Source organism: Nannobrachium achirus (assembly GCF_963921795.1).
Source record: "Nannobrachium achirus genome assembly, chromosome: 13".
NCBI classification, from domain to species: Eukaryota; Metazoa; Chordata; class Actinopteri; order Myctophiformes; family Myctophidae; genus Nannobrachium; species Nannobrachium achirus.
The window spans coordinates 8,705,039-8,729,509 of NC_137833.1; the positions used below are offsets into that span (position 1 = coordinate 8,705,039).

At 41.2% G+C, this 24,471-nt stretch overlaps 2 protein-coding genes across 4 annotated transcripts in view; both read left to right on the forward strand.

Annotated features, from left to right (window-relative positions):
- The window catches only part of LOC308296676 (caspase-8-like), a gene marked incomplete at its 3' end in the record, with an annotated part of 38,938 nt that overhangs the window by 109 nt on the left and 14,358 nt on the right, over nt 1-24,471 (forward strand). The gene's annotated exons all lie outside the window — the stretch shown is intronic.
- LOC308296553 (uncharacterized protein) lies at nt 38-20,941 on the forward strand. Of its 3 annotated transcripts, XM_080739849.1 has the most exons (5): nt 38-158; nt 2,212-2,273; nt 3,571-3,869; nt 5,403-5,456; nt 7,928-8,058. In XM_080739849.1, exons 2-4 carry the CDS (start codon nt 2,257-2,259, stop codon nt 5,429-5,431), a joined length of 345 nt encoding a protein of 114 aa, XP_080595975.1. In that variant the 5' UTR covers nt 38-158; nt 2,212-2,256; the 3' UTR covers nt 5,432-5,456; nt 7,928-8,058. The 3 variants fall into 3 exon arrangements, with proteins under 3 accessions (XP_080595975.1, XP_080595973.1, XP_080595974.1); XM_080739847.1 differs by lacking the exons at nt 2,212-2,273; nt 3,571-3,869; nt 5,403-5,456; nt 7,928-8,058 and adding exons at nt 19,670-19,977; nt 20,390-20,458; nt 20,594-20,941 and having other exon boundaries at nt 110-158; XM_080739848.1 differs by lacking the exons at nt 38-158; nt 2,212-2,273; nt 3,571-3,869; nt 5,403-5,456; nt 7,928-8,058 and adding exons at nt 17,720-17,810; nt 19,670-19,977; nt 20,390-20,458; nt 20,594-20,941.

Sequence of the window (24,471 nt, forward strand, 5' to 3'; positions counted from 1 at the left end):
TTTTCCAGGCACTGGAGAACTCTGTGATAAAGAAGAGTCGACATTCAAAATCGAAGCCAAAATAGTTCACAGTGAAGCAGCCTCCAGCAGCCTATACAGCAGCCTACAGACTGTATACCTAACACTCGAGGCAGAACTTTGTGACCGCAGTAACACCAGTAAGTTTCTTCTTTTATATCACTGTGTACTTTCCAGTTGCATGCCTATCTGAGGATACATTGTGTGCATTTAAGGTTAAGCCAGATGTTGCAAGACTTGGACCACTTCCAGCCTTTTCTTTTTCTTTTTTAGGTGGGGTCACCTGCAAATCATGTTGAAAAGGGTCTAATACTCGCGCACACAAATTGACTCAAAGGTCACATACAGTATTAAAAAAAATATATATATATATATATATATATATATATATATATATATATATACGTAAAAAAGAAAATCCAGAAGTGGTCATTACCATGCCAGCTTGTTAGGGACAATTTCGTCCTAATGTGACCTGGTGCGGCTTAGCATTTATCAAATTACCAGACAACGCCACCTCGAAGAAAACGAGGAATTAAATACCCAGTAACCTTGGGCTCCCCACAACAAGTAAGCAACAAGGGTTTGAGACTTAAAGTTCCCCCAAACAAAAGAGGGGTTTTATTTAACTTTCAGGTAACATATTTTAATAGCAATCAATAATAAGAGTAACAATAGGCCATAATCAATAATACAAGATTCAGTGTAATACATTTGATATTATAAGATTTAAATAGCAACAATAATGGGCTTCAACCATAGGCCTGAGTAGACAGCAGAACTGCTAAAGGAGGGGAGGGGGCTATAAGCTGAAGTAGCCAAGCTAATAGGACACCAACACCTGCCCAAACTAATAGATTATCACACTAAAAGGTATAACATAGTATAAAACTAGCCTGGCGTTGCTCATACTAATTCCTCACTGCGTGTTATACCAACAGGGGGTGGTGTTGTGCAGTCTGGTTTATTAACTAGGCTAGTATAAAACAGCATGCAAGAAAAACTGGCAACACCATAGAAAGAGGTAATCGCCTTCACACAAAACCATGGGCTATATTAAGTGTCCTATGGTGACCCCTGAAGCCAGCCTGCTGTCATCAGTAAGTAGGTTGCTTGTAATTATTATTATTATTAGAAGAGTTTCTTCTAAAAGTGAGTGCTGGTTCCTTATACGGACATGCCATTGTATAGAGACTGGGTCTCATTCTGTGCAACAACCTCCTCTTCTAAATGAAGAGGTTTCTGACAGTGTATGTTCTAACCATAGAGTTATAAAAGGTTATAACTTGTTGCTGTGGAATGTGACCTGCTGTGACACTGCTCTGCTGACATGTTGAACTGTTAGAGCGGAGTCATCTTCAGTCACAAAAGCTTACAAAGAATAACTAATAGTTATAGTAGTATAGTTATTATACAGTCGTAGATACAGTTATACTAATTAGGATTCAAAATAACATGAGCTCACCCAGACTAGCAAAGTGAGCTGGATGTGGATGGGAGAAGGTAAATCCTAGTAGTAGTCTTTATTATTTGTTTTGAGAGATCTGTATAGTTTGATTTTAGTAGGGCTGTGGACAGTTCATAAACCTGCCTATTGGTGACATAATTAGCATTCAGATCTCAGTAGAACATTTAGAAGATTTAAAACCCTTTTTAGCAGCGCTAACCGCTCCTACATCTGGCTTTGTCTGTCTCTCTCTCTCTCTGTGTCTCTTTGTGTGAGTGGGAGTGTGTCGCTGTTACTACAGTACTGTACATCTTTTTGACACCCGACTCTAACCCTCACCCTAACCCTAACCTCCGTGGAGTGAGCCGCTAACCCTCCAGTCGAAATGATGGTCGTTCGAAAGAGCGCGATTTTCCTGTGTGAGTGTGTGTGTGTGTGTGTGTGTGTGTGTGTGTGTGTGTGTGTGTGTGTGTGTGTGTGTGTGTCATTGGCCAAAATTTGCGGGACACTTAATGAAATGAACTCATAAAAGCACTGCTCACTTCACAGACTGGGTGTGATTATTTTATTTTATTTTTATTTATTTTTATTAATGCATGAACAATGGCTTCTATTTCAGCGTGATGACTTTACAGGAAGATAAAGGCTGATTTTGATTAGCTTGGAATCACGATCTATGATGTCATTGGTAGTTACATTAGGTTTTTGCAACTCTTCAGTGTGATTCAATTCAATCTTTATTTCAGACCCAAGGGAGATCCAGATCACTGCAACACAATACTGCGAATCAAATGGCTGCAAACGCACAGTGAGTAGAAAAAACATGGGAAGTTAATTATTACTATATCTCATGTGCCCATTGTGTGGTTGTGTGAATGCTAACCTGTTGAATGTTAAACTGGTTGGACAAACGGTGCTTTTTTGATACACTCGGACTTAAAGACCTGCAAAAAATACTCCCCACTCTGACATCACACACTGTGACATCACATTCACTGTGATGTCACGCTAACAGAATCCCTTTTATGCCCATATATGGAGTTCCCTGATGTCATCAATATTAAGCCCATATCTAACAGGACTTCATATGGGAATGCCCATATATGGAAGCCACATCGGCCACGTACCACACTAACGGCTGGTTCCACAGACAGGGATCTCCATGTACAGTATCGGCATAAAAGGGTATGATGTCAGATGTCATAGACATTATAGGACTTTCACATAACGAATAATTGAGCAAGCATGTTTGGGCTCTCACAGCATATCTCCATATACATGGATTTCCATATATGGGTAACTGGTACGATATACATAACTGGCCAGGGCGATTTGCATGTCGCCCTGAGGCGTCTTACTAGTAAAAGGAGTTTGTATTTTATGTGTAAGTGATAACATCTCGCTCAGTGGTCATTATCGAGTGATAGGAGTTTATATGCCACTGACGCGATAGCGGAGGTGGCATATCAACCTGAAGGGTTGAATAAAATAATAAAAAATTCATAATTTGACTCAAAACTAAAAACAAATCAAAGTATTTCCATGTTTACAGACGGCTGCAAGTGTTCCACAAGTGTTGTGCTGGGCGTCCCCCCAGCGCAACACGGGTCGCCCTGGAAAACAAGGAAGTGCTGATCAAATAGAATCCATTTTCTGATACTGTATTGTCTATTTCTCGCTTAAAATATTTTTTAAAACATTCTTGAGAGCAACGTTTAGTTGTAAATGACGCTGTGTGTTTGTTTACATGGCTGACATGTTGGATATGGCACTAAATTCACGCAGCGCAGTCTGAATGCATCAGGTGCTCTGAGCCTTTGATTAGGCAGCGGTGCATTATAGAGCGGAACGGTCATTATTCACATACAATTCACCGCTGATTTCATCGCTTGACCAATCAGAATCAAGCATTCAACCAAGCCGGGTAATACATTTGTTTAATCTTATGTTAAGGCATTTCTGGGCAGTTGTGGGCAGTTGTTTGGTTCATGTCATTCCAAAGAGATACAGGAAGTCAGGAAAACACCACTACCATTAGGATTCAGAGCTTGAATAGTCATGGTTGCTAACTGATTAATTAATTTTAACACCGTTTCTCTCTTCAGGGGCACAGCGGCAGAAGCAATTAGGAAGAACATGACAGTCTTACAGGACGTTCTGTGTGATGATCCCTTACTTATCCTTGAGAAAGCGATGGAGAAGGGCTTCATAGAGCGTCATGAGAAGAGAAATTTGAACACCATCAACAAGGGCAATGTTGGGGACCAAATCGTCCAACTTGTGGACAAGATTCTTGGAAAAGGAGAACCCACCTGCCTCGCCTTCCTGAACCTCCTACAAACTGATGCTGACATCATGAGCACTCTCCCTAGGCTGGCGGAGATAAAGTGGGGCAACTATGCAGGTACATTACAGTGTCCTGATACTACTTTAACTTAAACGACCGCTGACATTAAAAAAAATATATCCTATTTTATTTGCTAATAGTTTTATGATGTCCTTGTGGGACAGTATTTCGCGGGACGCCACGTTGCGTCGTTCGCTCGCGTGCAGTGCGGATGAGGTGTTAGGCTGTGTCCAGACATTCCGAGACAGAGGCATTAACCCCGATCCACTCCCTCTGTCTCGTCCTGTCTGGACGCGCCCACCTGACTTACCGTATCATACAGCGAGGAGGCCTTTCCATGCGGGTTGTGACCTAGGATGACGTCACAGCTAGGCTCGCTATGCACAAGGGAGGCGAACACAGAACACAATTTTCCCTACAATAAATAACGAGTTTACGAGTTTAATACCATTATTTTGCGTTGTGTTACACACGTTTTTCTTCTTTTTCTGCATTGTAGGCCTATATTGTGTTTTTGTCTGTCATTCTATGTTATAACCCTAACAGCACAGCGACCTAGTAGCTCCCTCTGTAAAAATGTAGGCGCTATGTAGCGTCGGGAGCATTTGCTCATTGGGAAGATGCATTTGCGACGTCGCTTGCCAATTTAGCTCCTTGTTCGTATAGCGACGTCGCAAATGCATCTTCCCAATGAGCAAACGCTCCCGACGCTACATAGCGCCTACATTGTTACAGAGGGAGAGAAGGCATCGGCGTTATGTCGCTGTGCTGTCTGGGAAGTTAAAAAAAGGACCCATAAAGGCTTTTTTGTAGTAGCGGGCAACACGTAAATAAAAATAAACACTATTTTCATAAAATAACAAAGAAGTGTTTATTATTTTATTTTACCCGCTGCTACTGTGCTGTCTGCAGAGATGCGCTTGACACAAGAGGTCTCCCTTCGCCTCCCTTCTGCATCGCGAGCCTAGCTGTGACGTCATCCTTGGTCATAACCCGCACGGAAAGGCCTCCTCGCCATACATGATAATTTCGGGCGTGTCAGAGGATCTTTAATGAATTAGGACCTGAGGCAGATTCTAGTAATGTCTTCTAAAACAGTTTTCAAATTCGAATATACATTTATTCCTCATATTTGAGGAACATGTGAAATCTCTTTTACCAGCCATAATGTCTAGATCACACACACACACACACACGCACGCACGCACGCACGCGCGCACACACACACACACACACACACACACACACACACAAAGGGTTAGGCCTGCCGCCTGTCTTCAGCTGGGCTCTATGGAAGCGAATAGATACCATAATTCAAATGAAATGGCAAATTCAAAAATCTATTGAAATAAGAGAAAATGCTTTTTAATCTTCAAGAAATTAATGCATTTAATTTAGACAAAAATAAATGTAAAATAAAATAGCGTTTATATTTATCTATAACAGCTGTGCTCATGGCGGAACTAAAACTATAAATAAGACTGAGACATCTTCACTACCTAAATGAAACCCTTACCCCACGTAGGTTTTGAATTTACTAAACTACCAACTCCTCCCCTATTCTAATATTCTCCTGCTCTTGCATTGCAGGGCAACCAATGTACATGGACCTTAGATGATTCGACATGATGGCATCGGTCCAAGGTAAAGGCTTTTGATTTCTTCACTTCACTTGTACGTTCTCTGTGCTTTTTCACATGTCCAATGTCGCCTTTTACACTGTGGCCATGCCTTTCTATTACTAATGCCGATTTGAAAAGAGCCCATTCATTCTATATATTCAGGGGTTCAGTATTATGCCGGCTATACTTAATTTGATAGGGAATTAAAAGTAATATTTTGTCTCAGTCCAGCCTTCCTGAAAGACTTCCTGTAAGGTGAAACACACCTTACAGATTAATACAAAACTATTATCCACTAATGATGTTGCAATGATGATGTTGTAATGATGTTCAAATCATAGTAGGCTATTCCCCACATATTCCTTAATATACTTAAAGGGGAGAACCACCCATTTTCAAGGCAACACAGAAGGGGGGGGGGGGTTCTTATTTTAACATAACAACTCCACGGTATATTAATGACATAGTTCAATGTTGAAAATGGGTGGTTCTCCCCTTTAATTATTTGGAAACAAATGCTATTTAACATTTAACAATGTTTAGCTGCCCACTGGACCTGTATCCACCTGACTCTCCTACCCCTCCTCTGTGTGCATCTAGAAGGGGCCCTTTTTGTCTCTGTAGCAGATACGAGTAGAGAGTACGTTTACTCAAGTAGTTACAGTATTTAACCAATTGGCCACAATCCCATGGCCAATCACAACGGGGCCAGTCACGGTTCTATATAGGTTAGCACCCCAGGCGAGATGGGCAAAGCAGTTTTTATTTTATTTGTAGGTCTACTTACTGTAGCGTCCCTAGCCGACCTGGCATCCCAGGCGAGCAATTGTTTCGCCTGTACCACGGGCCGGGCCTGGGTGGGACGACAGAACTTACACTCCTTTGATTGATTGATTGATTGATTGAAGAATTTATAGGGTTGCAAAGGAAGAACGTGATTAGTCAAGCTGCCTCTGGTGTTGTAGTTGTGGACATCCTTGACGTTTTTGTAGTATTATGTGACTGAGTGTGACACAGGGGCAGTCATTTCGGAAGCCACTACTTTAGACCACAGCTGAAATTACTTTTTTTTTTTTTCACTAAAATGTGATAAAGCCACAAAAGCATTTCATAAATATCAGGCTACATTTCACTTAAATGCCAGAGCTTAACTCTGCATGTAAATAAGACTTTTTTTTAATTAATGTGAGAGATCATGCAGGTCATTGCAGGTTAAAAATTTATTTAGAACTTGAATATCTCAAAAGTAGTATTTCAGCATGGCATCATTCTATAAGCCATATCTTCAAAACTGTTGGGTCAATCTCCACAACCATTATATCATTTTGTAGCTATGATTCCCAGCTTTCAAGTAAAATGAAAAAATGAAAATGAAAAAAAAAAAATTCAATGACTAGCCGTCAGCCGTGCTGGGACACGGCGGACTAAATTTTAGTCCGGTACATGGGTATCTTAGTGGTGTAGTGTATCTTGTACACCAGGCCCATTGCAAGAGGCTGTACTCTGTCAGCTACAGTAGGCCTACCTAACCACTCCATGCAGTGATAAGCGGCAGGGGCGAGGCCAGAACAGAGAAATAGGGTGGGCCTGGCAACTTAGGGTGGGCCCAGCTTGGGAAGACTATTGTGCCCGCGCCTGAAAGCGAAGGGGGAAAAATCTTTTTTTTTTCTTTTTTTTTGTTGTAAATTATTAGGTTTTTTGGGGGTTAAAACGGGTGCGGGTGGCAGCATCAATGAACAATAATTAATAAGCTAATACAATGCATCAAGTTCCCAGCTGCACTTCATCCCAACAACATATTTCCAAATATAAACTAACACTCCCCCTCCAAACACACAGTAGCCAACTGCTGCTAGTGTAGATGCATCATCCGAGCGACAGTTGTAAAGTAGCCCACTGTTCATTTATTCATATTAAGCAAGAAGATGATCACACAAAAAAATCGATGAGTGGGCCAGCTTTCTACATGGGCCAAGCAGAACCCTAATCAGTTTGTTTTGGTGCTGTAGTGGACAGTAATTTTACTTGCATAGTTACTGTACCTTGAGTACCATTGCTTGAGTGAGTGAACGAGTGAGAGTGCATTGTAAACCTTCCCTGAGACTTGATGCTAGAAGAATTAACGGAGTAGTTCACTCCCAAAATGACTATTATTTTCTATTGATTAGTCACAGCATGGAGACTTGAGTTCAATAATATTTTTTCTGTATTTGTTGCATTCCTAAGAAGAAGAACAAAAAGTGATGTTAGTAAATTTACCCCCATTGGTTCCGGATGGGGACCCACATGCATTTGGGTCTCTATCCGGAATCAATGGGGGTTCATTTATTGTAATCAAAATGGTTCATTATTGATTTATATTGCGACAAAAAAAACTAAAATTATTATTGAACACTCAATTAAGTCTCCATGGGGAGAGTAATCTTTTTGGGTGTGAACTACTCCTTTAATGCTAATGAAATCGTTTTCTGTTTTCTTGTCCCCGTCTCTCAGGTCATCCCCAGAGTCACAGAGCAAAGGCCAAGGGACCACACCTGCCCTGATCATCAAGGAGCTTGATGCTTGAATCACTTTCAGCTACTCCATTCTACACGAGCATCCACGCACGCACGCACGGCGCACACACACACACACACACACACACACACACACACACACACACACACACACACACACACACACACACACACACCTTGAACATTCCTATAAAACCCTGACAGAACGAAGCGACATTCAGAGCTACCCCTTCTCACCCTTGTCGCCCATTCCTACATCTCTTTATCCCTCCATTCTCCACTTTCTATAATAAAATGTGATTCCCAGAACTTTGTCAAAGCCTCTGCGTCCAGTCCTTCACAACCCTGAAGATACTACAGGGTTTAAAAGGTTAATACTAAATCTACTGAGTAAAGCGAAAGGTTGTTGTTGACAGGCATTTTCATAACCTGGGCCAAAAGATAAAAGAGTACAGTATGTGTGGGTCTAATCTCAACTAATATCATATTCATACACACAAACACAAGCAGTACATTTGTTAACATTAGGGTAACCCTAGCCCTAAATAAATACAACGATGGGCAACATATGAAGTATATTTATATGTCTCTAGGGCGCACAAACTGAATACTGAAACCAGTCGAGTCACCTGTGCATCCAGTCTCAATGTTGGAGCCAAATTGCCATTTAGTTTTGTTTTAATATAAATGAATGATTGATTGAATTGATTGATTGAAGAATTTATTGGAAGGTTGCATAGGAAAAAAGTACAGTTTCATGACAGTACAAATCACTGGTGCAGGGTCAACTAAAAGGAGATCCTAGGAAGCTTTTTGGCTTATTTACACAGGAACCACTTTATGTATCTCATATAACATTGAAAGACAGACGGATAGAACACAGTATACATTGCATAGGATATCAATAACAAAAGGTAAAGGCATTCAAAAAAAAAGAAAATGAAAAGAAAAAGTTTCGAGTTGCAGCCTTCTGTAGGTGACTTTTCAGTCCGATTTTGAAGGAGGTTAGCTAGGGATTTACACTCCTTTAGGGCTTGCGGTAGGGTGTTCCGCATGTTAGTGGTATAGCAGGAGAACAAATTTGAGCCTTTTTTTAGAGTTGAACGTGATTAGTGGAGCTGCCTCTGGTGTTGTAATTGTGGACATACTTGACGTTTTGGAAGTAGTTTTTCAGTTACATGGGTATCTTGGAGGTGTAGTGTATCTTGTACACCAGGCCCATTGCAAGATGTTGTACTCTGTCAGCTACCATGAGCCACCCGACACTTATATACAATAGTGATAAGCGTTAAGTTGGGCCCGAGAAGGAAGGCCAAGCTGGATCAGTTTGTTTTGGGCTGTTTGGAGCTTTAACTTTAAGGCAATTGGGGCCTCGCGATACCATAGGAGGATTCCATAGCAGGATTCCATGATCTGCAAGAAACAGATCAAATACTATTCTGTAATAGAAATGAATGGTGTTTGTTTGATTGATTGATTATTTTATTAGACAAAAGGCATTATTATTCAGCATGACAACCACCACAGGGGTTACCCATTCATACCTGGCAGTGGGCCACACAGTTTTCGACTGTGTTCATGATATGCCGACTGTGTGTTGCTGGCGGCGTTCAGTGTTACATCATGTGTGTTTTATATGTTATCTGAACGGCTATATGTTAATAAATGCCTAAATGGACTGACATATCTAATTAATCCAAAGAGACATCTTGCTCTGGACATTGAATTAATAAGTGACACGCGTCTGAGTTAAACCTACCCAGTTGCCACTCACAGTAGGACCTATAGGTACAGGCTCTACTGTGCCATGTTACACATTGACAATCTACATTGACACGCTGTGAGCTTGTAGATCAGCTATTTGAAATATATTTAAAAAAAACATCAAAACAGTAAGAAATTGGGGATAAGTGGATAAAGGGATCACTGAGGTATCTGGAGGAATTAATGCAGTCCACTAGGGGGCACTATCACACAGGAGTAACTTCAATACAGTGTGGAGAAAACAACACATACATGGCTGAATGAAGTTTCTGTTGACTCTTTGCATAAAAAGGTTTTGATGTTTTATAGTGTGATGCCCCACACATTAAGTCTGGGTCATTAGCTGGGTGGGGACTCATTGGCTCGTTGGTCTAATGGCTCATTGGAGAGCACCTGGGCCCGGTGCCTCCAGGAGTCTATAAAAGGCCTGTCCATGCCATTCTGAAGGAGAGATCCAGAGGAGGCAGACCTGTCTCCACCAGCCCCTGTTGTCTTATGTTATACGTAGAAGTTATATTAAATTTTGCTTTCCATCCAACACCCTGCACTACACCATGTCCCACTCATCCACATTTACACCACTGATTACTGACTCCACACTTCATAGGATCCTTTTGGAATTATGTTCTGTTGACAGCTTGTTCTCCCAGACCTTATTTAAAAAATACACTTTGTTATACCTTTTGCAACGTCTCCTCTCCCCAATCTTTTGCCATGACCTGAGCCAGTCATGACAATAGTTACTCATATATATGTAACAGAGGTGATCCGAACCTCCCCACCCGGTTTCAAACCCAGGTCTCCCGCGTGAAAGTCCAATATCTCAACCATCACTCCAAAGGGACATGGAACGAGAGCAGATACTAGACTTTTGAGGATTCAGACTGGGGCTGCGACTATCACACTGTATGGCGGTCTACGACCCACCACACTCACCCTTTGACCCCCTCCTACGGGGAAGCCGGATCCGGGTCACGGCACCAATGTAACGGAGGTGATCTGAACCTCCTCACCCGGTTTCGTGAAAGTCCAATATCTTAACCATCACTCCAAAGGGACATCCCTATGGAACGAGAGCAGATACTAAACTTTTGAGGCTTCAGGCTGGGGCTGCGACTATCACACTGTATGGTGGTCATCGACCCACCACATATATATTAAAGGATAAAACAAAGGTTCATTAGCTTAATTTCTTTGTGGTATTTTTGAGTGTAAATGTCTGAGTGGCACATGTTGGAGGTATACTGTAGGTCATGGCAAATAGTAGGTCAGGCTAAATGCTAGGAAAACTGAGGTTATCACCTATAACCTACCTGATCACTCACCTCTGACAACAACAGAAGGAGCTGTGTTGAAGGAAGTCAAGGACTTCAAGTACCTGGGCGCATGGGTCGACTCAACTGAGAAAGACCTTAAAGTAAGGAAGGCACTCGCTTGGAGGGCCCTGAACGGCATGAACAGTGTATGGAACTCTAGCCTCCCCCGCCAAATCAAACTTAGCTTCTTCTTCGCAACAGTGGAGTCTGTTCTCCTCTATGGCAGTGAATGCTGGACCCTGAAGCCAACCCTGCAGAAGTCTCTAAATGGGTGCTACACTAGAATGTTGCGTGCAGTACTCAACATCAACAGGAGTGCACATGTTACCAACAGGAGCCTGTATGAGGGTATACCAAGGGTAAGCGAGAAAATTGCCACCAGAAGAATGAGACTAGCAGGACACTGCCAAAGACACCAGGAGCTTCCAGCCAGCAAATTGGTACTGTGGGAGCCAACACAGGGGCACCGGTCGCGAGGACGTCCCACAAAAACATACGTGGACGTACTCAAGGAAGACGTAGGGACACAGAACACCAATGAGCTGGCCAGATGTATGGAGAACCGAGATGACTGGAAACAACGATGGAGGGCTCGTCTGAGGACGACCTAGATAGATAGATAGATGGCAAAGCTCGAAAAATAAAATACATTCATAATTTAATATCAATCGCGCGTGCACGCACGCACACACGCACGCACGCACGCACGCACGCACGCACGCACGCACGCACGCACGCACGCACGCACGCACGCACACACACACACACACACACACACACACACACACACACACACACACACACACACACATTCAGAACATTCAGAAATATCAAGTGATAGTTGGCTTATTAACTCCCTCTTTTACAGAGCAGGTCCCAGTGGTTCTCAAACTGGTATGTATTTTCCATACATATTCGGTGCCATGGTACCCCCATAAATAAAGATTTGTGTTCAGGTCCAGGTAGAAATAACTAATAATATTTGAACAGTTTACTGCTAATATAAATCCGGGAACCAATTTCAAGATCATCATATAATTAAGCCTACACACCATATAGATAGATATACTGCACTGATATGAAGTATAATGTATAGACTAATGATAATATCTTCTATAGATTGATGCTGTCTGACAGAAACCTAATCTCCATATTTAAACTCTTTGTTTTTTTCTTCATAAAATGAACGCCCTACTTGATCATAGGCTACTCCAATGTGACTGCGGAGATCACACACACACACACACACACACACACACACACACACACACACACACACGTGTGTGCGCGCGCGCGCGCACAGTTATACAGGATTGTTTTGTTTTTTCAATGAATTTCCTCGTAGCATGAATTGTGATGCATCAGCACTAGGGGTGTAACGATACATTTGAACAGCGATACGATACGCATCACGATGGTTGACGATATGATACATGGACGATACTGATTCATTCATGGCGATACGTTACGATTCAATGATTTAAAATCGATATTTAGCAAAGAAATAAAATCTGTGTGGAATGTGTGGATAGTGAGGGTGTTTTAAGGGAAACATTTATTATTATGGACATAAATAAGGAACCACAGTGATTCTCTAGCAAATACATGGACATTGTTGTTTCAATCACTCATCATAGACTGTAGCCTATCTGTTTTGTCTGTCAGGTTTATTCCTCCGTTTCATTGGGGCACACACACACACACACACACACACACACACACACACACACACACACACACACACACACACACACACACACACACATAAACACACCTTACACCACACCTACTAGTCAGGGAATTTTAATAAAACCCTGGGAATAAATTCCTTACCAAACAATTTCTTCACCAATGTGTTCGTAAAGGTGTCTAGTAACATATCTAACAAAGATTGAAATTCAACATCCCTAGCAAAATATTTGACAGCTAGGGTAATTCTGGGTCTCATTCACTTACTATACACGGTACTATAAGTACTATATGCTTTAAGTAGCATGTTAGGGGTCTAACTAGGTGTTTTTAATTATTCTGAATCCATTGCAAGCATTTGTTTTGCACGAAAAACATTCATTGGGCCAAAATCAGACGCAAAAAAACAATGTTTTAGTGATGAGTCAGCATATTTTGGGAGTGTTTTTTTTCCCTTATTCACGATATTCCTGGCCCCGCCCCCGGCTTCCTGTTCATATCCTGAAAGAAAATAAAAAACATCATTTGGTTTCCTGTGTCCTTGCATTAAAGTGTCAGTAGAGGCGCTCTGGGCTCTTGGCTCTGAATGAACCGGTGTTGCCATGTCTGCTTATAATAAGCAATTGGTGTCGTTGTTTATTGGGCTTACTTTCTAATATTTTTAAACCAGTGGTTCCCAAATCTTTTCATATCAAGGACCCCAGATTAACAGATTTGTCCACAGTCGCAGACCCCCATCTGAAAATATGTGGTGCCAGGGACCGCCACACAGATTTGTGTTGTTAAAATGTTTCAAAAATATTCAAATTATTTTCGTTTTTTCTTTCCTCTATATTTTTTAAATAGCAAATATACAAGCTCACAATGTGTCACAATGTGACACATTGTGAGCTTGCTGATCTGCTATTTTCAAATGTAAATGTAAAGTAGTAAAACTGAACCTAGTTAATTCTATTGGGCTTATTATTCATAGACCTGGCCGCTTGTCTCTGGCAATATCTGGCAACAGACAATTCCCTGTCACTTCCTTGGGATCTCTTGTTCTTCGACTTGGGAGGAAGTGAAAAGATGTTTAAAAATGCTCCAGCGCCCTCTGTAAAAGGAAAATGGCAGCCTCCATAGAATGGCCAGGAATATCGTGAATAGTACAGCGTATAGTAAGTGATTGAGACCCAGAATTACCCTAGCTGTCAATCTTTGTTGACACCTTTACGAACACATTGGTGAAGAAATTGTTTGGTAAGGAATTTATTCCCAGATTTGACAGGTATTCTGCTAATTTTCCTTGACTATACAGCTACTTATGGAATCACAACAACACTTTGTTTTGCTGTACTTTCGGCGGATGCTGGTTGTGGTTAGGAGATGCTGTTCCAGTGGAACAGGATACATGCCAGGAAGGCTCTCTATGAAAAGTAGGAGACTTGAGAAAAAGGTGCAATCATACTTGTTTATTGAAACAAATAGGAGATAAAAGACATGGCATTGGCATCTTAACCTCTTAAAATCTTGAGAGTCAAATACAAAGGACAGATAGTTAAACAAAGAGTTATATACCGGTAGATGTAGTGATGCACGGAAGCGGGGATTGAAGCCGGGACTGCCACTCGCCAGTCCAACGCACAACCAGTCGTGCTAATAGGGTTGAGCCCGATTAGCAGGGCTGTTGTCACTGGTTCATGGCTGGTAACTGTGGGGGCTATTCCTATAGACAAGGAATTCATGGCCTGTCCTGGAAGGCAGGCTTCACTGTTGTGCCACCAGCCAATCTGATTATCATGTGCCTATAAGGCCCGCCTATATGGCCTGAACAGCTGCCACATAATAGAATCATAGCCACGGGAAAACATATATGATTGAAGATGTTTACAAAATAATGTTTACAAAATAAAAGATCTAATTACAGCCAGGACACTCTCGAACCCCTGTTGTTCCCAAAACAAATTAACATAGGCTACAGAATAAGTGGTACGTGATAACGATCACAGACAGCTGTCTCTGTGAGTGTAATTTAACAACATTTACTTATAGCTTACATCATACATGGGCAACTGGCGGCCCGGGGGCCACATGCGGCCCCCACCTCCACTTAATGCGGCCCGCTGCTTAATACCAGAATACTGATGATATATTATTGATTTCAGCTGTTAAAATTCCAAACATGACCTGCTTTAATTCCGTTAGTCTATATATTAGTATATGACTAGTAGTAAAAATTAAATTAAAAAAAAAGTATATGACTAGTAGTATTAAAATGTTGTTTTTTTGTTGTTTTTCTTTTTATGTCCAATGTATTTGTATTTAGGTTCATAAAGTTAACATGAGTATATAACTAAATGCGTTTGAAATTAAATCAAAATGTTAGATTTCAGGATTCCAATTCAAAAATAACAAAAAATAATTCAGGATTCCAATTCAAAAGAAGCAAAAAATAGCCGATCTACAAGCTCAAACCGCATCGCGGATCTGCTATTTTATTTGCCTCTTTTGTATAAGATTATAGAATGACAAAGTAGGACGTAGCAATATGCAATGTGGCCCTCTGGAGTGAAGGTGGAAAAATAGTGGCCCTCTGGAGTGAAGGTGGAAATACAGTATAGTGGCCCTCTGGAGTGAAGGTGGAAATATAGTGGCCCTCGCCATCATCAAAGTCGCCCACCCCTGGCTTACATGGATGAAGGTAGATTACAGCTGTGTGTGAAGCAGCAGGTGAATAACATATTTGGGCACCTTGTAATATCACTGGATACCACACTTTCTCATCAACACCTTGTAATATCACTGGATACCACACTTTCTCATCAACATAGAGCACCTGTTCACCTTGTAATATCACTGGATACCACACTTTCTCATCAACATAGAGCACCTGTTCACCTTGTAATATCACTGGATACCACACTTTCTCATCAACATAGAGCACCTGTTCACCTTCATGGAAACCACTATTAAAGATAACAGAAGACTAGTTTGGTTGGTAGAACTTGATCTCCTCCTTTCCTCAGTGTATAATGCAGGGTTGGCCAACTTTGATGATAGAGAGGGCCTCTGTATTTCCACACTCACTCCAGGGGGGGCCACATTGCATGCTGATGCTGTCAACAGAAACCTCAGAAATCTCTATATTTGAACGTAACGTATTTCGTAAGTTGATTTCCCACTCCATAATTCTACTGTCACGAATAAGTTAAGCCAGTCTACAAGCGTTAAACGTGTCGCAATGCAGCGTTTTCTTTATTTAGTTATACTTACAATATTACAAAATTACATTTTTAATACTAGTCATCAAAAACTACTAATATGGACTTAAGTAATTAAAGGAGGTCCTGTTTTGCATGTTTGGAATTAATATAAAATATCAGTATTCCTATATTAAAGGTGGAGGCCGCACGTGCCCCCCGGGTCGCCAGTTGCCCTTGTAAAGTATGGTATAATGTATCATGACAGATTCAAATGCATTCTGCATTTCATCATTCAATTAGCGCTCCTTACAACTCACCTACGCCTCCACTCGGGACCTACAGTATATTATATACCTGTATGGTAGTGTAGTGATACGCGGAAGCGGGGATTGAACCCGGGACTCCCACTCGCCAGTCCAACGTAAAACCAGTCGTGCTAATAGGGCTGAGCCCGATTAGCAGGGCTGTTGTCGCTGGTTCATGCATGGCTGGGTGCTACATTCACCCCCCTTGTCTTTTGGAGCGCGCCCTCGCGCTTCACACATCACGCAGCAGACCGCCGCACACGACGTGGCACTAGTCCCTCACGCGAGGACATCATGCTCCTCATCCTGCCGACAACGCCAGATGTAGTGATACGCGGAAGCGGGGATTGAACCCGGGACTCCCACTCGCCAGTCCAACGCACAACCAGTCGTGCTAATAGGGCTGAGCCCGATTAGCAGGGCTGTTGTCGCTGGTTCATGGCTGGGTGCTACACTAGCAAAAGCACCCCTGCCTGTCCCGATGAAGCCGGTCGTTTTGACATATGGCCCAAGTGCGTGCCACCAAAACTGTGGGAGGAGTAGCGTGGCAAAATAAAGTTCATCTGGAAAAATGGATGGAAGGAAATAAAGTCGTACAAGTACTAGTCTTAGGGCAGCCACACTGAGGTATAAAGCTTATAAGGAAAAGAAAGTGCCAAGTGTGGTTGCTTTGCAGGGGCCCTGCAGGTGCAACCACACTAATAATTGTTGTTATAGATGTAAAATGTCCATGCTGCTGGAGTGCACTGGTTTGATTTGTGCAAACTGTGCATGCAGCAGCATTCCCCTGGCAGCAATTATTTGAGCATGCATACGCTGATTGCGCTCTCTTTTTACAATATTTTGGAGAAACGGACAACTGAACAAAGGAGAGTAAAAGACAGAGAGACAGAGACAAAGAGAGGAACATAGTGGCAGAGACCAGTGTCTTATCAGATCTGCCTTATCACCACAGCCTTAATTACCACAAACTTCACAAGCTTAACGCTTTCTTGCCTGTATGTACTTATGTGTATCTTTAGTTGTCCACTTTGTTAAAAGTGCACTTTTCTAGTTTGACATGAGATCTGTTTTTGGTCCAGAATTCCAAATGCAGGTGTGGACATGCCAATTGTTGACATCACTACTACAGTATGTAAGTGAACACTGACACACAGCTCCAGTGCACAACAGAGACTGGGTGGGGACTTCATCTGACCCTCATCCTGTCATGTGGGGAGGAAGAACCAGACGAGCGGGTCGTGATCACTACAACCTCCTCCTCTAAATGAAGAAGTTTCTGACAGTTTATGTTGTAACCTGCTGCAATGGTTTGACTGGTGGAACTGACACCGTATCAGGCTGTGTAGGATGTGATAGAACAATATGTCTAAACAGTCACTGCTGTTCAGTATAACAGGAGACAGATGTGTGTAAAATGTGTATTGTGTAAGAGGAGTCACATTTCTAAGGTCAGGGCCCGCCTCCCCCTGCAATAAAGTAGAGTCAGCGTTCAAAACCGAAAGCGAAAGAATTCACAGTGAAGCAGCCTACAGCAGCCTACAGGACCCTACAGACTGTGTACCAAACACTCGAGGCAGAACTTTGTGACCACAGTAACACCAGTAAGTTTCTACTTTTATATCACTGTGTACTTTCCAGTTGCACGCCTATCTGAGGATGCATTGTGTTTTAAGGCTAAGCCAGATGTTGCGAGACTTGGAACTCAACTAGCCTGTTGTTTCTTTTCTTTCTTTTTTTAAAGGCGGGGTCGCATGCAAAGAAATCATATTGAAAAGCGTTGAATACTGAGATTGAAAGCAAAGAAATTACTCAAAGGACACATATAAAACATTTAAAATACCAAGAATAGCCTAATAATAATGTTATTAAAAAAATACCTACAAGCTTACAATGCATCACATATTATGAGCTTGCAGATCTGCTAATTTCTAAACATTTTAATAATTGTTATTTCTTTTTGTGCCTATAATGGCACACCCACTTTTCTAGTTTGACACAAGATCTCTTTTTGGTTCAGAATTCCATATATGGGCAATTGGGTCATATGACCCACTTCCTGTCCAGCACAACAACTTCTGACAGTGTATCTCAGTGGTTCTCAACCTGTGGGTCGGGACCCCCAGGGTGGTCCCCAAATTATTTTGGGGGGTCCCCAGATGATTAACTTAATGTGCAACACTCAACAGTAAACAAACCTACATAAAGTTAAAATGTATAGAGGGAATCTGCACATTTCTAAAGTGCCAATTTAAGGACTTCTTAATACCTTTAAAAGGACAACTTAACAATTTGACAAATTGTCAAATATTAGAGGCAGAAATTGTGAAAATAAAAAGTTGTGAGCATGAATGGCTATTTTCACAATAGAACCGTGTTATACAAAATGTAACTGTAATGTAACTCTTAGTGCTCGTCAGGGTGGGGGCCGGGGGGGGGGGGGGGGGGGGGGGTCCCCAGTTCAATTATGATTATGTTGGGGGTCGCGGCCTGAAAAGGTTGAGAAGCAGTTATAACCATAGAGTTATAAAAGGTTATAATTTGTTTCTGTCTAATGTGACCTGCATGCTGTGACCTGCTGTGACACTGCTCGGCTGACATGTTGAACTGTAAGAGTGGAGTCGTCTTCAGAGAATAACAGAGAATAACTAATAGTTATAGTATAGTTATTATACAGTTGTAGATTCACTTATAATAAGATTTAAAAGAGAATCAATAGATTTATTTTTAAAAAAGAATAATAATTTTAGAGATTTTAAAACAAACAAAAAAATCTGATAAATCCCATAAAATAATAATAATAAACCTGCCTATCTGTGACATCCTTAGTAGGCAGATCTCAGTAGAAGATTTCGAAGATTTAAACCTTTTTCTTTTTTCTAACATCTGGCTTTGTCTGTGTGTATGTCTCTATGTATGTATGTATGTATGTATGTGTGTGTGTATGTATGTATGTATTTATGTGTTTTATTCGGTTGGATATGACATAGCAGGGACAAACTAGGGCTGTTAATACAACATTATGTATGTCCCACACTTGGCTCATTCGCCAAACTTTGCGGGACACTTAATGAAATTAACTCATAAAACGCACTGTACTGCGCACGTCACACTGGGCATGATTTTTTTAATTAAAGAATGAACAATGGCTTCTATTTCAGCGTGATAACTTTACAGCAAGATAAAGGCTGTAGTTTTGATTATCTTTGAATCCCGATCTATGATGTCATTGGTAGTTAGAGATTAGTGAGGAGCAATTACACGATGATACGGTTGAACATGGGAAATTAATTATTATTACTTTATTTTCTCATGTGCCCACTGTCAAGTTCAAGTTCAAGTTCAAGTGTGGCTCTCTCTGCTTTAGTGCCCAGTTTTCTCCAGCGTCCACTTTTGGTGGACATTTACTTGATAATGCTACTCAATTCTTTAATCTTTTTATTAATTTTTTTCCTCTCTTCAGGTTCACCATGTCCATGACGGCTCGAGATGCAATTGTGCGTAACAAAGTAGTCATACAGGACATTTTGTGCGAGGAGCCCCAATATGTCCTTGACACAGTGGTGGCGAAGGGGTTTATAACAACCCGTGAGCAGAGAAATCTGGCCAGCATTAACCAGGGCAATGTTGAGTCCAAAGTCTCTGCACTCGTGGACAAGATTATTGGAAAAACAGAAGACACTTGCAAAGCCTTCGTGGACCTCCTACAAACTGCTGATTTCATCAAAGAGATCCCTAGGCTGGAGGATATACAGTGGGGCAGCATTGCAGGTTCGTCACTGTGGCCTGATGATACTACTTTAACTTAACACATTAGAGCCTAAGCCTGAGGTAACCGGTCTAACTCACCAACAAACCTTCTTGCCCAGAATTCTCGCCCCTGGTGACCGAACCGTCACCCTGGGGTTAGGAACACTCATCCAACCTGTGTATATTATATATTATATACCATATTACTTGTGGAAAGGTATTGTTTGCAAAGGCATTGTTTGCAATTTATTCATACAAAAAATTCAGTTTAGAATAGTTTTATGTAAATGTCTCACTGGCTGAGTACAAAGTAATTGCATAGCAAACATTACAACAGAGGATAATGTCATATAGCCTATACGTTTATTTTTCAGTTAAAAACCGTAAAATATACAGTATATTGAAAGAAAATATTTGTTTTTCTTTACACCAGGAAAAGGAACATCAAGCAAAAGAGAAGAGGCCCCCGAGACTGTCCCATCTACCAACAAGGCTGCCACTGGTGGGTTCTTATAGGCTATCACAGTCAAATCCTCAGTGTTAATAGAACTCAGTGTAAACGTGGATCTGCAAGGTCCCATGTAGAAACGTGCTACCATAATTCCCTAACTCTTTGTAACTTTCACACAATTCACAGGCTCTAAAAAAGTCACTGAGAAGCAGCTGAGGCGGGTGGCTAATCAAATTGGAAACAAATGGAAGTTGATTGGCACACATCTGGATGTCCCTGGGGTTAAGATGGAGCAGTTCGAGGGGGACAATCCAGGCAACCATGCAAACCAAGTTTTTAGAATGCTGGAATACTGGAGCAAATGCCAGAAGACAAAAGCCACCGCTGCCAACTTACATGCCACGCTTGAAGAGTTAGAGCCAGACCTGGTACCTGAGGGTATAGAATTCCTACTGGAGGAAAACTGATGCCCTCGCACCCGGATACCAGCTTGTCATGAATTTAAATCTTTTGGACATTCTATATAGTCATACATTGTTATAACGTCTTGAGTTAAAGGAGCTATAGTCAACGTTTTCATTGTAGGGCCGACACTTTGTTTACATCCTAGTCTATAGACTAGAATGTAAACAAAGTGTCGGTCTGACAATGGCCAAAATGATTATTTTATCATTATGTTACGCTTTTTGTGTTCATTTTTGAATAGAAACACATATATGAAGCTTATTTTTTTATAAAATATTTTCGAAACATTATTTTTATTTTAGCATCCGTTTTACAAGAAAAAGTTGACTATAGCTCCTTTAAATGATTAAGAAATATCACAGTTGTTTTTTTGTATTTTTCCCTTTTTTATCAGTTTTCTTTATGACTAATAAAGGCCTTTTACCTATAAAATCCACCTTAATTGCCTGGCCTGGATTTTTGTATGGCTTTTTGACATAATTTCTCCTCCCTCCTAAAATGACATGATTTTCATTGTTCAGTCAAGTACAGGTCAAGTTCTACTTGCCCACAAAGTAAATCGTCCATTATAAAATGATAGCTAAAAACGTATTTCCAGTTCAATTTAACAGTTATCTTTTTACTTTCTGGGGCTGTGTGATAAATGTCATACTTCAATTTCTATGCCAAATACCTACATATGGAAATGACTATGGGTTATTTTATATATTTAAGTGTAACAACAGTGAAAACAGCACATTATAGGTAAACAGTACTCTTATATTACATTCCACAGACCAGAAGCACTCTGGCCATGTTCAGGTGTTTGGACAGACATATCTGCAGGTGTTGTGTTTTGCCCGCTGGTCGGGCAGCCTGAAAGCAAACTCCACCTGCTCTAAAGTTGTATTTACCTGCCAGGGGAAGGTGGGCAACCCTTAGTGTCAAAGCCTGCACTGGGGATACCTTATTACTCTAAAGCAGTTGGTTACCAAACCTTTTAGCTCAAGACCCAAAAGAGAAATGTGATGACTCCCCAGGACCCAAAGTAGTGAATGTAGTCGATCTACAATCTCGTGAGCTTGTTAGTAGATCATCCCATCAACCCTACCAGCCTTCCTGAAAACAATATAAGGTATTTACTGCCAACGTTGTGACTTGTATTCATGAGGGTTTTTGTTGATATTTTTGCCTTGAGGAAGACCTCAGTGTAAACAGGGGTATAGTAGCCAATAGCCATAAATACATCGGGGTTTTTTTGCATCAAGGCTGGAGTGTTTGAGTCTTGTACTGTAACTTTCCTCCTGAGAGAGATCATTAAGCACTTAAAACCTATATACCAGTCCAACTGGTGTCCTCCAGGGCTCTATAATAGAGCTGCTAGTATTTCCCACTACAGCGCAAGCTCACAATACATCATGCTGCAACATGATGTTGTGAGCTTATAGATCTGCTTTTCTTTGCTGAATTATCACCCCAAACAGGGACACTAGGGTTAAGGGTTCAAGTGGTTAACTTTATTTTTTTCTCGGCAGAATCTTTTCAGTCCATGTATTTTACAGCCTACTACGATGACACCTGGCCATTGAGGACCCTGGTAGACGTTCAGTGTGGCCTAAAAAAAAACAGGTTATTCCTGTCTGAATCAGTGTTATAATAAACTCTATGCCAAAAGAAATGTCTACCAATATACAGTAGGACAAAATCCCATGTTCCTATCAGTCATCCAGAGAGGAGGGAACACATGCAGTGAAGTGTTTGTATGTATGGATGACTAATGAATGCAGTCCACTAGGGGGCACTAACACACAGGAGAAACCCTTCAATACAGTGTGGAGAAAACAACACATGGCTGAATGAAGTTTCTTTTGACTCTGCGTAAAAGGTTTTGATGTTTTATAATGACTAAAATGCACATAGACCCTAATCCTGGAGTTGAGGCGCTGCAAAGCTATACAAATGTAAAATAAGTTGATAATAAATTGATAATACGCACACGTACGCGCACGTGCACACACACAGACAGACAGACAGACAGACAGACAGACAGACAGACAGACAGACAGACAGACAGTCTCATTGATAATATTACTGTATGAATTAGAGGTGTGTATCGCCCTCACGATTCGATTACGATTCACCTGAGGTAATGATTCAATTTTTTCATCATCAGTCAAAACAAGCAGTCAGGCTAACATACTTTATCTAGAATTATTACATTGTATAGCCTACTATTTATATAATTATATTATAATTGTATATGTTGTGTCAATATTTAGGCTATAATCGATTGCACACGTCACACACACACACACACACACACACACACACACACACACACACACACACACACACACACACACACACACACACACACACACACACACACACACACACACACACACACACACACACAGACAGACAGACAGACAGACAGACACACAAGATGGTTTACTATTAGGCGTTCCCAATCATCAACCTGTGTGTGTGTGTGTGTGTGTGTGTGTGTGTGTGTGTGTGTGTGTGTGTGTGTGTGTGTGTGTGTGTGTGTGTGTGTGTGTGTGTGTGTGTGTGTTGTGTCTCATTTCTAAGGTCAGGGGCCTCAGGGCCCGCCTCGCCCTGCTATGATAAAGTGGAGTCAGGGTTCAAAACCGAAACCAAAAGAATTCACAGTGAAGCAGCCTACAGCAGCCTACAGCAGCCTACAGCAGCCTACAGACCGTATACCTAACACTCCAGGGAGAAGTTTGTGACAGCAGCTGTAAGACCAGTAAGTTTCTTCTTTTATATCACTATGTACTTTCCAGTTGCACGCCTTTCTGAGGATGCATTGTGTTTTAAGGCTAAGCCAGATGTTGTGAGAGTTGGAACTCAACTGTATTAATTTATTTTATTTTAATGTATTATTATTTTTAGGTGGGGTTTTGATTGATTGATGGATTGATTGATGGATTGATTGAAGTATTTATTAGAAGTTTTGCATAGGAAAAGGTACAGTTTCATGACAGTACAGTTCACTGATAAGGTCAACTAAAAGTAAACTTGGGTAAGGCAAGGCTTATTTCCATTGAGATCCTTCTCTTTAACTCATACAACATTGAATGACAGACGGATAGAACACAGTATGATATGCAGTAGATATTTATCAGAAAAGCACTTTAAACAAAATAAAAGTTATTTACAAGGAGGGTCAGGGGGAGGGTATGGTTAGGCTCGGTGCCACTTTTCTAGTTTGACATGAGATCTCTTTTTTGTCCCAAATTCCATATCATGCGGGTGTGCCCGTGGTTGAGAGCTGTGGTCTCATAAGACCTAGCCTGGCTTGGCCAGACTATATACTAATTAGTATTACTAATGCAGCTAACTAAAACTGCAGTAGGCCTATACTGTATATCCCCACCTTTAACATAGGTGGATTGTCTGGCTGTGCTAGGCTATCATATGACCCACTTTCTGTGCAGCAACTTCCTCTTCTAAATGAAGAGGTTTGTGACAGTGTGTGTTTTAACTTGTTGCTGTGGAATGTGACCTGCTGTGACTTTGCAGTAAGTGTGTGTGTGTGTGTGTGTGTGTGTGTGTGTGTGTGTGTGTGTGTGTGTGTGTGTGTGTGTGTGTGTGTG